The following is an 18,270-nucleotide window of genomic DNA, read 5'->3' as shown; positions in this document are numbered from 1 at the left end:
CAATGTCGCAGATGTTAGAATTTTTTATAAAACAGGTGTGTATCTGAGACCCTGCTTGTGATAAATTGGCTTACTAAGGTGGTGAACTGTGCAAAAAGCTGGGCTATTGTCTCTGTGGAATTTATTACTTTCCCTCCGTTGAATACCAGCCATGCCTGTGGACTGAGAGCCTGTTCCTAGGCATTCCTTGCCTCAGATTGGTTTATCCATTCATTCATCTGTTAATATGCATTTGGAAAGGGTCCTGCTGAGTTGGAATAGACCCAACGGGGCGCCACAATGGATGCTTAGCTTTTTGAGGCCCTTAGCGGCAGGCTGCTTTCTGTCCACTTTATTTGTCAGGATTACTCTTTCTAAGCACTATTCCTGTGGAGACCAGATGTTCCTCTTGCCTGCCTCTTTACGTGCCTCTTTCCACATATCCCGTTCAAGTTTTCCTATGGTTAGAAACGAGCTCCTTCAAGTCTTGGTATTTGATTCATGTATTCTGAGTGCAGTTCATTGACTCAAGATGAGAGAAGCAATTTTGGGCAATATTTACTGTTTGTTAGTAAGTTTAGATCCTTGGCGGAGTTGAATGCTTTTGTTTTAGATTTTTAGGCATATTTGTTCCTGTGTTTTAGTGTTTTTAATGAGATGGGCAATAAAACTTTAAGGTGGGGATTCTCAGCCTTGGCTCTATTGACATATGGGGCCAAGTAATTATTTGTTGTGGGGGTTGCCCTGTGCTTTATAGGATGTTTAGCAGCATCCCTGACCTCTAACCACTAGAGGCCAATAGCATGACCTCAGCTGTGACAATGGAAAGTGTCTCCAGATATTGTCAGATGTCCCCTGAGGAACAAAATCGCTGTGACTAAGAATGACTGTAGATTATATTCTTACATTTTCTAACATGAGTATCTAATAATACAAGTACATGGCTGCTGCCATTGTTTTTGTTGACATTTGACAAAAATGTTGGACAAATTAGGTAGTTTTATATGCTGTAATAATTTGGAGAATTGATCAAAATCAGACAAGTGCTAATCGTGGAACTTGGAAAATTCCAAACATGTATATAAACATATAATAATTAATAGTTAATAAAATATCAAAAACAGCAGACTGTTATAATAAGGTTTGATATCATGGTACACAAAGTTAAATTTATAACTAAAAATTAATAATAGTACTGCTTGTGTTGCATTTCTCAGTTTTTTAAGTGGATTCACATATTTTTCCACGCTTGATTCTCAATCTATGAGGTAGGTAGGGCAAATATTTTTATCCTCAACTTGCAAATGGGGAAAATGAGATTCAGAAAGTGTAAGTAATTTGCCTAAAGACTCACATGCTATTTAAGAGACGGAAGCAGGTCTTAAACCCAAATTCTCTGACACAAACCAGACTACGATTCTGACATTTGTCTCCTTAATGACTGAAGCTCTCTTCAACCTCCCGCTGCCCCCTCCCAAATAAAGGGGACCAAGTAGATATCGCTGTGGTTAATGATGCTTAGTCCTATTCTTATCTTTTTCTTAGCCGTTATCACTATCTGAAACATTTGCTTTGGACGATGAGGAGGCTCCTGTTTCAGTATGAAAATCTCTGGAATTGGGCGAGAAGCCCTGTTGGTATCTTATGGTGGTAGAACTTGTGCTTCCCCTTACTGCCTTGCCCAGCCATAATTCTTCTTTTGTGCAGTGTCCCCACGCCTCCTTATGGCTCGCCGTCATGGGTCAGCCCCCAGCCCCCCTCACGGCACCATCTGCCCACGGGGGGTTGCCTCTTGTTCCCCTGTAGTTGCACCATCTGGGCAGCCGGCTCAGGGCAGGAGACAAAGCAGAGTTGGAGGGGTTTAGTTTCCTTTGCTGTAAACTCTGTGCTACTTGGAAGTAGAGACTTTGGGAATCTGACATCAGTTCCAGTCCACGCTCAAGGCATGAAGAAAAGGTAAATGTTGAGTTTCCCTCTGGAAGGTGTTTTGCAGCGGGATTTGGTAGAGCACGTGGCTGCTGGGCTCGTGATGACGTATTTGTGAAATTCCTCCACATCGCTGGACATTTCTGGGGTGGTTAATTGATCCCAATTTAAAAAAGAAAAACACTTCCATACTTGTTTGTGATTTTAGCTTAAAACGCGACACAGCATGTTCATATGAATGGGGATTGGAAGGGAATACAGAAAATAAAAAACGAGAGAAATATTTTTTAGGTTCATGAGATTGTGGTCAATTTTTAAAAATTCTAATATTTTATTATAATTATCCAATAAATGAAAAATTATAGCAATAAAGTATATACACAGCATACAGTATTTGCTATGTACACAGAGTCTTAGCAACATATCATTTGTTCCAGAGGGACATCACTTAAATTACCTCTCGGTCAGCTGTGGGCCTCGTTGCCCATTAGTACACCTGATATGTATTCTTTCAGGCTACTACACCTAATGTGTATATTTTTTCTATTTACAGACACTGGGGGCTCTAAGTATTTCTTTTCTTTTTTCAGAAGTTCACAGGGAATCTGTTGTTTTGATATTTTCAGCCCCCTTTCTATCAACCAGAAAAGTTTTTAACCTAAATACCATAAAATTCCCTTCGTAAAGAAGTCAGGGGGTCAGAGGTGCTGAAAATTTGACCCGTTTATTCTCTTGCTTCCAGACAAAAATCACAGCTGAAGCGTGACAGATAAGTATCTGTTCAATTTGCCAAACTCCTCAGGGACAGCAGTTTCATGGCTGCCCTCAGAGATTAGCCTTCCTGTCAATAAATTCCTTGTAAATATTGGATACATTCTTCTTGCTCCAGTTTAAGGCTGTTTTCCTTCTGCAGGATTGACTGGAGATGTGGAACAGCTGGTCCGCATTACCCACATGTGACAATGCACATTGTTGTCCACCTCTGTCATCTCCGCTTTGGTTTTCTCTAGGCAGAATAATGTTAATGATCGAGACATTTCTTCACGGGTTTATGTACATCAATCTTTCAGCCCGACCCAGTTGGGAAGGGTTCCTCTTCTTAGTCTGTATCCAAATCAACTTTCTAGGTTGCTTTTGTTCAATTCAAGAGGTATTTATTTTACTTTATTTATTTATTTTATTCTTGCCTCTAATATTTTATTTTTATAACAAGACTTTCATGTATTTCTTTTGAGAGAGAAGGATTTTTTTTCCAGTAATTTTATTGGGATTATAATGGTTTATAACATTGTGTAATTTCGGCTATACATTATTGTTTATCAATTTCTGAATACACTTCATTGTGCTCACCCACCCAGTAGTCTAATTTTTATCCTTCACCATACATATGTACCCCTTTATCCCTTTCGCCCACCCTCCAACCCCCTCACCCTCTGGGAGCCACTAATCTGTTCTCTTTATCCATGTATTTATTATCTTCCACATATGAGTGAGATCATGCAGCATTTGTCTTTCTCTGACTTATTTCATGTAACATCATACCCTCTAGGTCCATCCATGTTGTTGCAAATCGGACGATTGTGTCTTATTTCATAGCTGAGTAGTCAATAGGTGTTTATTGAATGCTATGTGAGTCCCAAAGTTGCAGGTCATGAGTGGATAGTGCTTCATAAAGGACAGGGTCCCAGGCTATGTTTTTTGAAATATAACATGAAATGAAAAATTAAGGGGGCCAGCCCAGTGGCGTAGTGGTGAAGTTTGTGCACTGTGCTTGGGCGGCCCAGGATTCACGGGTTCGGATCGTGGGTACAGACCTACACACTGCTCATCAAGCCATGCTGTGGTGGCGTTCCACATACAAAGTAGAGGACAGATGGGCACAGATGTTAGCTCAGGGACAATCTTCCTCACCAAAACATAAAATAAAATAAAATAAAATAAATTAAGCTATTTAATTTCAAAAGTAGTAAGATGAGTTTAGGTTATAATTGGCTGCTGGGGATAAGCTTCCAACCCAGAGCCCTTCTGAGGCTTTGCATCTGGCTTTTGTGTCCCTGAGCGGCTGACATAGTAGGCCTCTCAATAGTGGCTTTGTGCCACTGGTGTCAGGCAGTTTGACTTGTTGCTGTGCGTGCTGGTCCTCGGGCACGTGCCCCTCAGATCAGAAGGGCCTGACAAAGAGGAGTGGCTGCTCAGTGAGCCACCCAGGAGCCTGTCACCTTTGGGGTCATCAAGGGACCTTGGTCTTGATGAAGGTGGCAAACACTAAGGCTCACACTTGGATCAGCTCCCTGCAAGAGGTCTCAGTGGCAGCAGCCAGCAGCTTCTCTGGCCCCTTCTGGTTCCCCAAGTTAAAAAGTGTAGCTGAGGAAAGACTGATGACTCAGGTTTTGAACTTTGAAAAGGGGAGGTTCTTGTGGTCCAGCTCTTGTATCAGAGATGCCAGGCGGCCACTTTTTAGTGGCAACTCAACCAGTGGCTATTCTATCTTTTCGATGTTTGTGAGAGCCACCTGCTAAAAGGTAAGTGGTCAGTAACATAACAGGTACTGTTTCAGATCTCGTTAATAAGATTCTGGCCTCACCCTTAATAGACTCAAATGAGCTAGAGATCTCCTGCTGATGCGCAGGTGGGAAATTTTTGATTTTTTTTTTTTTCCAACTTAAAATGTATGTGTAGATGGTATCTTTGGCCTTATTGAAGAAACTTCATTCCTGCCAGTACTTCCTTAACTTTAAAAGTCACTCTTGGAGGTTGTGGAGAAAAAGGAACCCTCATACACTGCTGGTGAGAATGCAAACTGCCATAGCCACTATGGAAAACAGTATGGAGATTCCTCAAAAAATTAAAAATAAAACTACCATACGATCCAGCTATCCCATTACTGGGTATCTATCCAAAGAGTTTGAAATCAACAATTCCAAAAGTCCCATGCACCCGAATGTTCATTGCAGCATTATTTACAATAGCCAAGACGTGGAAGCAACCTAAGTGCCCATCAACAGATGATTGGATAAAGAAGATGTGGTATATATACACAAAGGAATACTATTCAGCCGTAAAAAAATAACAAAATCGTCCCATTTGCAACAACGTGGATGGACCTTGAGAGAATTATGTTAAGTGAAATAAGCCTGATAGAGAAGGACAATCTCTTTATGACTCCACTCATATGAGGAATTTAAAAATGCAGACAAAGAGAACAGATTAGTGGCTACCAGGGGAAAGGTGGGGTGGGGGGTGGGCACAAAGGGTGAAGGGGTGCACTTACAACACGACTGACAAACAATAATGTACAACTGAAATTTCACAAGATTGTAACCTATCATTAACTCAATAAAAATTTTTAAAAAAAAGTCACTCTTGAGCCTGGTGGCTCAGCAGTTAAGTTTGCACGTTCTGCTTCTACAGCCCAGGGTTTGCCCGTTCGGATCCCAGGTGCAGACCTACGCACTGCTTGGCAAGCCATGCTGTGGCAGGCATCCCACATATAAAGTAGAGGAAGAGGGGCATGGATATTAGCTCAGGGCCAGTCTTCCTCAGCAAAAAGAGGAGGATTGGCGGCAGATGTTGGCTCAGGGCTAATCTTCCTCAAAAAAAAAAAAAAAGCGTCACTCTTGAACTCTCCAAAGAAGCTATGTGAATGGTTAATAAGCCATGAAAAGATGCTCAATATCACTAGGCATTAGGGAAATGCAAATCAAAACCACAATAAAATATCAGCTCATACCTGTAGGATGGCCACTATTGAAAAAAAGAAAATAACAAGTGCTGGTGAAGATGTCCAGAAGTTAGAACCCTGTGCGCTGTTGGTGGGAATGTAAGATGGTGCAGCTGCTGTGGAAAACAGTAGGGTGGTTCCTCAAGAAATAAAAATAGAATTACCATATGATCCAGCAATTCCTTCTGGGTGTGTACCCAAAAGAATTGAAAGCTGGGTCTTGAAGAGTTATGTGTATGTACTCATGTTCATAGCAGCACTATTTACAATAGCCAGGAGGTGGAAAGCAATGTAAGTGTCCACTGACAGATGAATGGATAAACAAAATGTGGTAAATCCATATGATGGAATATTATTCAGCCTTGAAAAGGAAGGAAATTCTAACACATGCTACAGCATGGATGAATCTTGAAGACATTATGCTAAGAGAAATAAGACAGTCACCAAAAGACAAATGCTGTATGATTCTACTTACATGGGGTACCTGGAGTAGTCCAGTTCATGGAGACAGAAAATAGAATGGTGGTTGCCAGGGGTTGGGGAGATGGGGGAGAGAGGGATGGGGAGTTGCTGTTTAATAGCTGTAGTGTTAGTTTTGCATGACGGAGAGTTCTGGAGATTGATTGTATAACAATGTGAATGTGCTTAATGCTACTAACTGTACACTTTAAAATGGTGAAAATGGTAAACATTATGTAGTAAGTATTTTACCACAATTACAAATACATTTTTTTTTTTTAAATGAGGAAAAATGTCACCATTGACCCCTCACTGCCCTGCTCTACTATGCCTGCGGTGAAAACAAAGGCTTTGTGTCCTGCCCGTGAGCACTGCCAGATGGCAGCCCTCGAAACCTGTCCTGGTCCCTCAAAGGTGGGCCTCCCACCCCCACCCCTCATGCAGCAGGACCCAAACCTGTGCTTGAAAAAAACGTCCAATCTCATTCATGGGGTCAGCCTCTGTAACGTAAGTTGTTCTAGCCAACGACTGTTTCGCTGCGATGCTGCGTTTGGGGTTGCTCTTGCTGCTTAGTCAGATGAGAACAATGAGCTGTTTTTGTCGTGTCAGGATGATGCTCCTGCAGTCTCGTTGGAGTCTGAGAGTTGTTTCCCTAGGGGTGGTGACAGATGAGCCATGACTCATTCCAGCACTTTCACCTGCTCTCCCCTGACACAAAGGCCTCCCTTTGACTGCACACTGTGTGTTGAGCTAATGGCCTTTACAAGATCGGATGGGCAGTTCTGGATCTTCCAAACAACCCGGATGAATCAAGCAGTTCACAGACATTTCATTTATTATTTTGACAGTGATTCTGGACTCCAGTTGTTTCTTCAGATAATTTACATTAAACCTTAGACTTTACTCTTTGGGAGCTTGATGTCAAATGCTTGACAGAGTTTTCCTGTATTTCTGTTTTCCAGGATCATTTCATGGACTCACTTCCCTCACTGTTAACCATGCTGCCTTGCTCCCAGGACCACGGAAAGCCGACTGACCATTAATCTTGCTCAGAGCGCAAACTATACTGCAGGTACGTTCAGCTCACGTGAGTTTGGTTCATGTCAAGTTACATGACTGTGATTAAGGTGCTAAGTAAAGGTTTAATTATTTGGTCCAGTTATTTTGTTTTAAAATGGGTTTGATAACTGCCACCAAAGTCAATGCATTTGACTTTTGTTTTGTGGCTGTACATTCTTAAGTATAAAAGAATTAAAACTAAAAATCTACCCAATATAATTGGAAACATAACTGGAAACATCACCTTCCACTTGCCTCCAAAAGTGATATGTTGGTTAGAATGAAAAACTGAGGGTGGAGGGTTTGATCAAATTTTACTTTGAGTTTGACTTCACTAACAGACTCATTAAGCAAATTGGGGTTTTAAAGAGAATTAAAAGAATCTAACAATTTTTTCAGATTGTAACAAGTCAGCTTCAAACTTTTTTCTCTCATCATGTTCTAAAGTGAGGGCCCTTAAAGTCTTTGGAAAAGTTCTAGAGATTAGTTTTATTAAAATGTTTTTCTGCCCCAAATGAGAGCTTTTATTTTTTCCCTTTTTTTTTCATCTCACTCTAGTTTTTGAGAACTTCCAGTCCTTTTCTTTTGTGGTATTCCTACTTGGCGTGATATGTGAAAGCTCCGGCAGAATATGGTAGCTGGAGTCATGTTATTATAAATGGGGTAGTTTTTAAGTAATAATTGCTTATATGGCGGTGTCGTATTAGCTCTTCCAGTAGTTTATGGGTAATGAAAATATATCTCTCTGGTCATTGAAATATCAATGTATTGGAGTGACAGAGTAAAGATACTTTTCCCTTATTTTTTCTTCAAGAATCATTGATTCAAAACCTCCCAACCCCAAGCCTGAAGGATGCCTTAAGCTGATTTTTATGCCTGTTCAATTTCTGAATTAACATCATACAACAAATTATGTGTTTACAGTAACTAGCATGTGAGTGTGTGATATTGTGTATCTGGTTGATGACCTGCATTGCAGGAGGAGAACCGATTCAGTAACTCTTGTTGCTACTTCTCTGAGTTGGTCAGGCACAGAAAGAAGTTGCTTGCTTCCTTTGTAACATGAAGAACATTTTTTTTTAGAAAGTTCTTTCATAACAGAATGTAATTTGGGTCATGACTCTTACTGACGCTACTGTTCTTAATTTAGGTTAAAATGGGGAACTCCGAGAGTCAGTACACCCTTCAAGGATCTAAAAATCATAGCCATACTATTACTGGTGCTAAGCAAAAGCCTTGCTCCCTGAAAATACGCAGCATTCATGCAAAAGATGACAAGTCGTTGCATGGATGGGGTCACGGAGGCAGCGGAGCAGGTTACAAGTCCAGGTCCCTGGCCCGAAGCTGCCTTTCTCACTTTAAGAGTAATCAGCCTTATGCATCGAGACTGGGTGGACCCACGTGCAAAGTCTCGAAAGGCAGTGTCTGCTCCAAGCACAGGACAAATGCCTCAGGAAGTGATTTCCAGGGCAGCAATGTTGCCTCCTCCTCCGAGAATGGCTTCCACTATGTCGGGCATGAACCGGCGGATAACCACGTGGCAGAGAACCAGGTGCCCTCCAGGGACTGCAATGGACATCTTCTCAACTGCTATGGCAGACACGAGAGCGTTGCATCCACCCCGCCCGGCGAGGACAGAAAGAGCCCCAGAGTGCTCATCAAGACGCTGGGCAAGTTGGACGGGTGTCTCCGGGTCGAGTTCCACAATGGTGACCACCACAGCCCAGGGCCCCCGGGGGACTCGGGCGGGCCCGTGCAGCTGCTGCGGTACTCGCCCACCCTGACCCCCGGAGCCGACTCCCCGCCCAGCACCCGCCTCTCCGCCACCGACTCGCACCCGCGCTCCAGCAAGGGCAGCTCCCTGAGCTCGGAGTCGTCCTGGTACGACTCGCCCTGGGGCCACGCTGGCGAGGTCGGCGAGGCCGAGGGCCCCTTCCTGGCCTCCGGCACCCCTGACCCCAGCCTCCATGGCTTCCCTCCTAGGGATGCCCAGAAGCCTTTCAACCAAAGCTCTTCCCTTTCCTCCCTCCGGGAACTCTACCCAGCTGCCACCCTGGGGAGCCTGTCCCCCTCCGCTGTCCGACTCTCCGATGAATACATCGGCGCGCACGCCAGCCTCAGCCACCGCGTCTCCTTCGCCTCCGACATTGATGTGCCCTCCAGAGTGGAGCACAGGGACCCGGGCCAGTACGCGTCCTTCACCCTCCCCTGCCGGAAGTCCAAAGCCTTGACAGAGGACACGTCCAAGAAGGACACTCTGAAAGCCAGAATGCGCCGGATCAGCGACTGGACTGGAAGCCTTTCCAGAAAGAAAAGGAAACTCCAAGTGAGTAAACCTTAGAGCCCGAGGGTGGATCCCCTTGTTTCCCCATCTGTAAAATGGATGTATTAGTTAGCAGAAGCTACTGTCGAGCGCTGTCCAGAGGCTTGAACGAGCTCGTGAAAGTGAAGGTTTTGCCTAAGACCTGGCAATCTTGTTTGCGGGTGTCGGTTTTATTTCTTTTGCTTCAGATGTGAATTTTCACTCAACCCACAACTTGTCTCTCTGATTCTGTGTTAATCTCGCCTCCCGTACTCTCGTATGAGTTCCGCAGGCTTTGGCCCAAGATGTGGCCAAACTGTTCTTAGAGAGTACAGCCTTAGAGAGAATTCCCCAAGGAATTGGTTACCTGAGAATTTTGCAAGACCTCATTCTTTTATTATTATTATTATTTGTTTGCGGTAACGTTGGTTTATAGCATTATATAACTTTCAGATGTACATCGTTATATTTCAGTTTCTGTGTAGATTACATCATGTTCATCTCCCAAAGACCAATTTCCATCCATCACCACACACATGTGCCTAATCACCCCTTTTGCCCTCCTCTCTCCCCACTTCCCCTCTGGTAACTAGCAATCCAATCTCTGTCTCTATGTGATTGTTTATTATTGTTTTTATCTTCTGCTTATGAGTGAGCTCATTCAGTGTTTGACTTTCTCCCTCTGACTTACTTTGCTGAGTATAATACCCTCAGGGTCCATCCATGTTGTGATAAATGCTGGATTTCATTGTTTCTTGTGGTTGAGTAGTATACCATTGTGGATGTATGCTAAAGTCTAAACAGAAAGAACAAGAGGTAGATTGTTGTTATTTTGGGATGAGTAGCCTTCCTGAACTTGATGTTACTTTGGGGAAATTAAAATTCCTATATTTAAGTTGGTACATCAAAAATCAATTTGCTGATCTATGTGTATAATCTCACCACCTCCTCATGGGGCTAGCTACCAGTTTTGAAAACCTTTCATACCTAAGTACATGTAATAGCAAAAATATGATAATTCTGATAAAATAAGAATCACGATGATAATAATAATACTTTCAATAGGTCTGTGACGTTTGGATGGTTTGCCACCAGGACGAAAAGTAGCAGTTTGCCTTTTTAGGTAATTGGTGGCAATTGCTAGATTTTCGGTTTATTGCTGTTGTTTTTTTGTTTTGTTCTGTTTTTACTTTGAATGATTTATAGAAAAGAGATAGCTTTTTCTTTTTTTAACTTGCTTAATGTGTCATATTGTTGCAGGGAATTTGAGAGGGCAGTTGTCTCTAGTAGAATTGCATTTAACCATCCTAGATAGATATATAGATAGAAGATTTTTTGAAAGCTTTGGGGGTGGAAAATAATGTAAATTCCCTGAGCAGATTGATTCTATAAAACTTATCCTTAGTTATTGTCTTCTTGTGTATAAGGCATTCACCATCCCCTCCCATATTGTACTTCGTGGCCCCTTTCTGCTTCTTTACGTGGAGATAAAGAACAGATGATCATCATTCTGTTGCAGAACCATTCATATCCCTGAGTATAGTAATTTGCTTACTCCTTACTCATCACTTCTTCAGGCTAGACTCCTAAATAGAGATTTCTGTGACCTTTTTCTCTCAGCTCCCATTCCCCAAACAACTGATAGCAGTCGAGTATGATCGGAGAAATAGCTGCTACTTGCTCCAGGGCTGCAGTCCCACGCAGGCAACTTTCATATCTTTTTGATTCAAGTGTTACAGTGCTGACAACGTTCAGCTGTCGTCCGATACCCCTAATTGATGCTGGCATTGAGCCATTGAGCCGGTTGTTGAGCGTCTCGTATTTGCATGGAGTGTGTTTCTCATCTGTGTTTGTGGCCTGGCTCACCACGGCTCTGCGGAGTTTCATTCAAGTTCAGTTCAGTTCAAACACAAACCAGTTGCTGCTGTGTGTTGACCACGTTCTGCCCCATGCAGGCCCTCTCTGGCCAGCCCAGCCGTGGGAAATTCTGTATCATCCAAAGACCTAACTCTGAATGATTTGTAATGATCCTTACTAGTGTGATCAGTGCGTGGGAACAAAGTTTGTGACACTTTACTGTAATAAGGCACCAACCGAATTCCTTTTCTCTTACACACACACACCCTTCTGTGAGCCAGCAGGGCTAAGGCTCAGAAAGTCTTACCGTGATGGGTTAGACTTTTTAAAAAAGTGGCATAAAAAGAGCCACCTTTTCTTTATAGGGCCTTCAATTACTCTGGTGAGTTAGAACCTGAAAGCGGGTTAATCAGTGAGAAAACTTGCACAACAGAGAAAGGATATCACAGTAATCACAAAAAAGAAGGAGGGAGGGAGAGCGTGAGAATGGATACATGCTGGAGAGCACTGTGTGTTTATTCTGATAAACTCCTCATATTAATGTGGCTGTACTGTGACATGTGAGGCCTCACTCCTGTCCTGGGTAAACTTTCTGTTCTCTCAGTCAGGGTAAATTAGGTTATGCTGAGGTAATAACAAAAAGCCCTCAAATCTCTGAGGTTTAGCACAAGCAAAGTTTACGTCTCACTCATGCTGCTCTCTGGTCGACGTTGTTTCTCTCTGGGAGCCCCGGTCCACGTCTGGTTACCAGGTTACCATCTGCGATACTGCAAGCCACTGTGGCAGTGGGAGAAGGAAAATCATGTTGGCTTTTCAAGCTTCCACTCACAAGTGACATGTTTCGCTTCTGTTCACATTTATTGGCCAGAGCAAGTCACATGGCCATGCCCAGTTCCCAGGGAGGGAGGGAGCAGGAAGTGATGCTACCATGCGCCCTAGGGGAGGACCAGAAATATTCAGTGGGCAGCACACTCATGACTCCTGCAGAGTTTATTGCAGACTAGGTTTGGACCCAGAGCCCCTGACTTTCTGGCCCTTTTTAGACTCATTGATCTTTGCGGGCTGCAAAGTCACAGGGAATTTCCACAGAGGACTAATGGTCCTTACTCTGTAATGAAGGAAAATGGCATGTGAAGAATGACAAGGTGTGAATCTCATGCTTTTTCTTAGAAAGTGAGGAATGGTGATCAGAGTTTTCCTTTAGCTCCCCAGAAGGTGAGTGACATCTCTTGAGTCCGTCCCTACTCTTTGCCACAGTGTCCTAGTCATTAAGGTATATTATCCATTGTTTATGGTTGTCTGATTTCGGGGAGTTGGAAATCCAACTGCTCGTTCACGTGCATAACATGACACCTTAGTTTCACACCTATAACACAGTGATCAAGAAAGCCGGCTGAGCCTATTTAGAGATATTCATTCATTCATTCATTCATTCTTATTAGCCTGGAAATTTGTCACTGGTTATTAGGATTCAAGCTAGAATGCTTTAGAAATTTATTAGAGACTGGGAAAGTTCACGTCTAGATATAAGAATCAGTTATAAATACTGAAATGCAATCTTTTCCCATTTCTCGAAAAGGAAAACTTGTCTTGCCTTGCTGCAGTCATTTAAAAAGTTGAAACTACCATTTGAAGTCTCCCCCTTATGAGGAACAATGTCAAGTGTTTATAGGTCGCATTTAAGTCTGGCCCTTGAGTGGCTTTCTCTGGCGGGTTTTGCTGGTTTTGAAACATCCCATTTTAGCTCCTGCTGGGTATCAGAGGCAATCCCAGTGCTGGGGGCTGAGAGTCAGTCTTATTCATAGCTGAAACATTGTTAAAACTAGCTAAATGAGGAGTATTCCTTCACCTCCTAGGAGTTTTTGAAGAGCAACAGTGACAATTAAACAAATCTGAAGCTATTTTGAAAGTTTCCCCAGTGACTCACTGCATCTGGCGTGTTTGCTCTGTTCTTGTGTAAGCATCGGTTCATAAATAAATATGACTATGGGACATAGTGCAAACAGAAGCAGAAAATGATATTTTTATTAGTAATAGCTATGTTGGGGACTCAGCCATTTATAGCCCCTGGGTATTTGGAAACACTCTTCAGGTGATGATTTTCCTACAAAAGATAGCAAATAATTGCTACTTGATTTCTGGATGAAATTTCTGAAAAGAAAACCCCTATGCACAGTGGAATATTCAAAATAAGGCCTTTGGTCAGTGATCCTTGACCCAGTTTTCCCTCATTTTTATTTATGGATAAGGATGTATCACTGAAAGTTCACTACCAACTGAGTGTGTGTTGAGCATCTCGCTGCAGAGTTACCTTAATCTAAGCGCCAAGTGTGGAATGTTGGTGTCTCTTAAGTCGTAAATTAAGCACACTTTCTGCTGAAAATTTAGTTAACTGCTGTTTACTAAATGGTGTCTATGGAAGTCATTCTTCTTGAATGGCTAGTCTTCTAATCTAGACGTCAGAGGAAACCTCCCTGGTGTCAGCTCTCTGTGGCCTGTTGGATGTTTAGTGAATGTAGTCCTAATGAGGGCAGCGGTTATTATAGAAATATTAATTTTATATAGAGCTGCCTGTGTCTGATTTTGTGTTGGGATAAATGTTAAAGTAAAGAATCATGTCTTTGGTATCCCCAGTGCTTAGAATAAAATAGGTATTTAAATAAAAGAATGTGAATGGATGAATAGTGTGTTCTTTTCATGAAAGAAATTCCCAAGTCAAGTAAAAAATAATAGTTTTGAAGAAAGCTACGGTTCCTAGCTCCTACCCTTGGTGGATACGGAATCCCAGGTGCATGGTTTTCACTATCTGAAGTGGGAAAATAAGATGCTGGAGATCCTTAAGTCTAAACCAGGGCAGGTGATGAGAGGCTGGACACTGTGTTTATCGTGGGGAGCAGGAGAAGTGTGTGAATAGCAACACTGAGTCCCTATGTCCCACCCACCTTGACCCTGGGACTGAGGGTTTTCTAATTAACTTTAAAATGATCCACAGGAAAAATGACTGAAAGAACATGAGTCCTTTCCCAGAAGATACTGAATCACAGTTAAGAAAGAAGTATCAGTCTAGAAATCCTCACTAGCGTGTTTTAAATATACTAGCTGAATTTTTGATGGTAAGTATAGGTTAGAGTTAGAATAGTCAGTGGTATTTTATTTACATTTTTAAGCCTTGACTTCACTGGCTATAAACTGGCTTGGGTAACACTGTTTCTACAATTCTTTCTGCTTTGGAGACTTGGTGATTAAAGATGCATTTTTGTTAAAAGAATCTTACTTTGCAAGATTAGCAAACAACAATATTACATGTATGCCCTGTAGGGAAGGGATGCTTTCGATATACGTAACCTCTGATGGGGGGTCATGTATGTTGCTCACAGGAGCCGAGGTCCAAGGAGGGCAGTGACTACTTTGACAGCCGCTCAGATGGACTGAATGCGGACATGCCGGGACCTTCCTGGGCGTCTGCCACGCTCTGGTCGGGGGGCTCGGCTCAGATCCTGTCCCAGAGAAGTGAATCTGCTCACGCGATTGGCAGCGATCCCCTCCGACAGAACATTTATGAGAATTTCATGCAAGAGTTGGAAATGAGCAGGACCAACACGGAGAACGTAGAAACATCCACAGAAACCGCCGAGTCCAGCAGCGAGTCCCTCAGCTCTTTGGAACAACTGGATCTGCTGTTTGAGAAGGAACAAGGGGTGGTCCGGAAAGCAGGATGGCTCTTCTTCAAACCCCTTGTCACTCTGCAGAAGGAAAGGAAGCTCGAGCTGGTGGCTCGGAGGAAGTGGAAGCAGTACTGGGTAACGCTTAAAGGTAAGTACGTTATTGACATGTGCAGGGCCACCGGAAATCCTTTCTCCACCTGTCCTCTTTCCTAGGAAATGCCAGTGACTCCAGTGCTAATTTGAGTGAATGTGAAGGGATTTGATACAGAATCTTCTGGCATGCTTTACAAATACTTTCTCAAACCTGTGTATTATGGCTTACTTAATATTCGTATATATTATTCATTCTAATAAATAATGATTGAATTTAATAGTTATTGCTTATTATTTTATAGGTATTTCTGGACCATTCCTTAATACTAAAAAAACCCCAAATAAGTAACCAAATGTGGTTTAGTTATTTGGAATGTAGATCTGGAATTTCATATTCTGTGCTTGTTCAGAATTCCGAAGAGGCCCTCCCCAGCCTGTGCAACTAAGAATTTCGTCTGGATTATTTGATTTGCATCATCCAACCTTTACACTGAGAGAGTCTAATTGTTAGCATTACAAACTAATACTGATCTTTTTTTTATGGTAAAGGAAACAGGAATAAGGATGTGTTTTGTTAAGATGATCAACGTTTCTCACAAACATTGTCACCTAAAAATTATCAACTCCTCGCTCACTGTGGATGTATATTTTGGAAGCAATTTAAATGTCCTGTGAGAAAGAGCGAGGCTCTAAGTCAATACAGTGTTGATTTATACAGATGTAAAGATGCTTTATGCAGATGGAAACAGGAAGAGCCTCTGGCATTTCTGCACAACTTTCCTGTGACTCTTTGTCAGAGGAACTGAGGGTCGTGTTCAAAGTCAAACCTCCTTATCGGGTGACACCCTTCCTTATCACGGGAGAAAGCAGAAATGGGAATGCATCTGCAGACAGTATGTGTGAAAGGCCCCGAGCCCTCTGTTCTGGCTCCTTCCTAGCTTCTTCTGTTTTGTTTTGTTTTGTTTTGTTTTCTTTTTTTTGAGGAAGATTAGCCCTGAGCTAACATCTGCTGCCAATCATCCTCTTTTTGCTGAGGAAGACTGGTCCTGAGCTCACATCTGTGCCCATCTTCCTCTACTTTATACGTGGGATGCCTGCCACAGTGGTGCCGTGTCCTTACCCAGGATCCGAACCGATGAACCCTGGGCCGCCAAAGTGGAATGTGCGAATTTAGCCGCTGCGCCACCAGGCCAGCCCCCTTTCTAGCTTCCTTTTGTACCCTATTGAGAAATTGTGAGCCCCTCCCCAGCCTTGGGGACCTGGTGTCATTTCTAAATTACCCATAAGCCCCTCTGGGACAGGTGCACCTGCAAAGTTCATCTTCAAGTAACATCTTTCACTAGGAAACTGGAGGATTTATAAAAGGCATCCCAGCATCCCACAGATATTGTAACCTTCCTTTCCAACTCTGGATTGAATCCTTGTGGTACATTGTGGCTGAGGAAGGCAAAAAGCTTACCTAGTTTTGGCATACTGGGGAGACAGTTTCTTACACTGAATGACAGAAGAGATTTGGAAAGTTGAAATAATGGGTTGAATCTAGCAAGATAAAATTGTGACGGGATAAGTTATGCTTTAAGGTTTAATCGTCAAATAACTACCCAAGTACAGGATAGTGAGATGTGGCTGCAGAGTATGCAAGTAAAGAAGATTTGGGGGTTTGATTTGCGGGCCATTCAAAATGAGTTTCCAATGTGATGAGGCTAAAATAACAGTAAATGTGATTTAAGAAGTGAATGGGCTCTTTGGCGACGTCATTAGAGACGTCACGTGATCCGTAGCTACCTTGGTCTCTCCTTCCTCTGCCCTGGTCGGAGTTGGCCCTTTCTCTCCTTGGGGACATGATATTGTACGAGACTTGTTCGTAAACAAGAAAATGATTCTCACAAAGGTTCTACCTGAAACTGAGGAGGAGAGTGAAAATGTCCCCTCAGGGCAGCGAGCGTGGGAATCATTCAAGAGTCAACAGTCTGAAGCTGCCTCCTTGCATGATACTTAGAATGGATACACTCCACTCCATAATGTGTCATATATCTATTTTTTTTAAACCTGAAAATTTGTTTGTTAAAATTGATGCTTTGGGAAGTTGTTCTCTGCCTGTCTTAGGGCTTTGAAAACCCCCAGTGTACATCCCATGGTGGTAGGGGGCTGGTGATGGTGTGTGTGTGTGTGTTTGTGTGTCCGTATCCTACTTGAGAAGCAGGGCCATAGGTGACACCAAGGGTATTTAGAGCCATGTATATGGAGGACGGCATGGGATCTAGGAACATTCAGCCTGGAGAAAATAAGAACTGGGCTCAGTGGGCAACGGTTTTGTAGAAGAGACGCTGAATTCATCCTGGCTCTGTAGAAGTTAGGATGGGACTGATAGATGGAAGACAAGCTGATTCTGAGTTAATGTAGGAAACAACACAACTAGAGCCATGGGCAAGTAGAAAGACACTACCTTCCTGGGTCCCTGCTGCTGAAGACACTCGTGCAGAGCCACACTGCTGGAGGCCTCCTGGGGGAGAGTCAGGCAGGTGCCCCTTAAGGTGGGAAGAGTACAGCTCGAGGTTCCTGTGTTCCATCCTGGAAGCTAAGCCGGGAGCATCTGGCTGCCGACTTCAGGGGCGGGGGTGGTCCAGAGTTGCCTTTGACAATTGCAAGATCTAGTCCTGCCTGTGTCCTGCTGTCTCAGTGCTTGCTTGTGAAACACTTCAAGACCCATGGAGAAAGGGTGTTTAGTAAGTGTAAGTGTTATCAAGGCCACATTCCCTTGTTTCCTTTGCAGCCAAGGAGAGGCATGCGATAAAGATGTTTTTCCCAGCATAACCTTTTCCATGTGGTGTTCTACACCCCTTTGCTCTGGGAATCCTATATGTTGAGTTCAGCTTTCTTGACTTGGAAGCCAAATTGTAATGTTTGGACATAACTATTTGGTTTAATCTTAGTTAAAAACATATATGTGTATATATACACACATATACATTGAAGCAGAATTTTTAAATTATCCTTGAAGTATCTATGTAAATAAATTAGAAACAGTGTTCTGGAGAGAGCAGCTGTTAGCAAACCGTCTGCTATGTACCTACATCCAGTGGATAGGTATGCTAAGGGCACAAATGTTCCTTAGGGCTGAGAGGATGTAATAAATTTTGAACAAGGGTGATTCTGCTTTCCGTCTGTCTTTTCCAGGCAGTGGATTTTCGTGAGGTTCACAGGGGGCT

General features: G+C 42.9%; 1 protein-coding gene across 6 annotated transcripts in view; it reads left to right on the top strand.

Moving 5' to 3' along the window:
* Window positions 1-18,270, top strand: part of TIAM2 (TIAM Rac1 associated GEF 2) — a 234,327-nt gene that overhangs the window by 119,293 nt on the left and 96,764 nt on the right. For all 6 annotated transcript variants that reach the window (XM_070603135.1, XM_070603134.1, XM_070603136.1 and 3 more), the window contains 3 exons: window positions 7,048-7,157; window positions 8,295-9,470; window positions 14,681-15,116. In XM_070603135.1, the coding sequence (XP_070459236.1) occupies window positions 8,301-9,470; window positions 14,681-15,116 (1,606 nt within the window). In that variant the 5' untranslated portion in view covers window positions 7,048-7,157; window positions 8,295-8,300. The remainder of the gene's footprint in view (window positions 1-7,047; window positions 7,158-8,294; window positions 9,471-14,680; window positions 15,117-18,270) is intronic.

Source organism: Equus przewalskii, chromosome 32, assembly GCF_037783145.1.
Source record: "Equus przewalskii isolate Varuska chromosome 32, EquPr2, whole genome shotgun sequence".
Lineage (NCBI taxonomy): Eukaryota > Metazoa > Chordata > Mammalia > Perissodactyla > Equidae > Equus > Equus przewalskii.
This window is presented reverse-complemented; position numbering and strand designations above follow the sequence as displayed.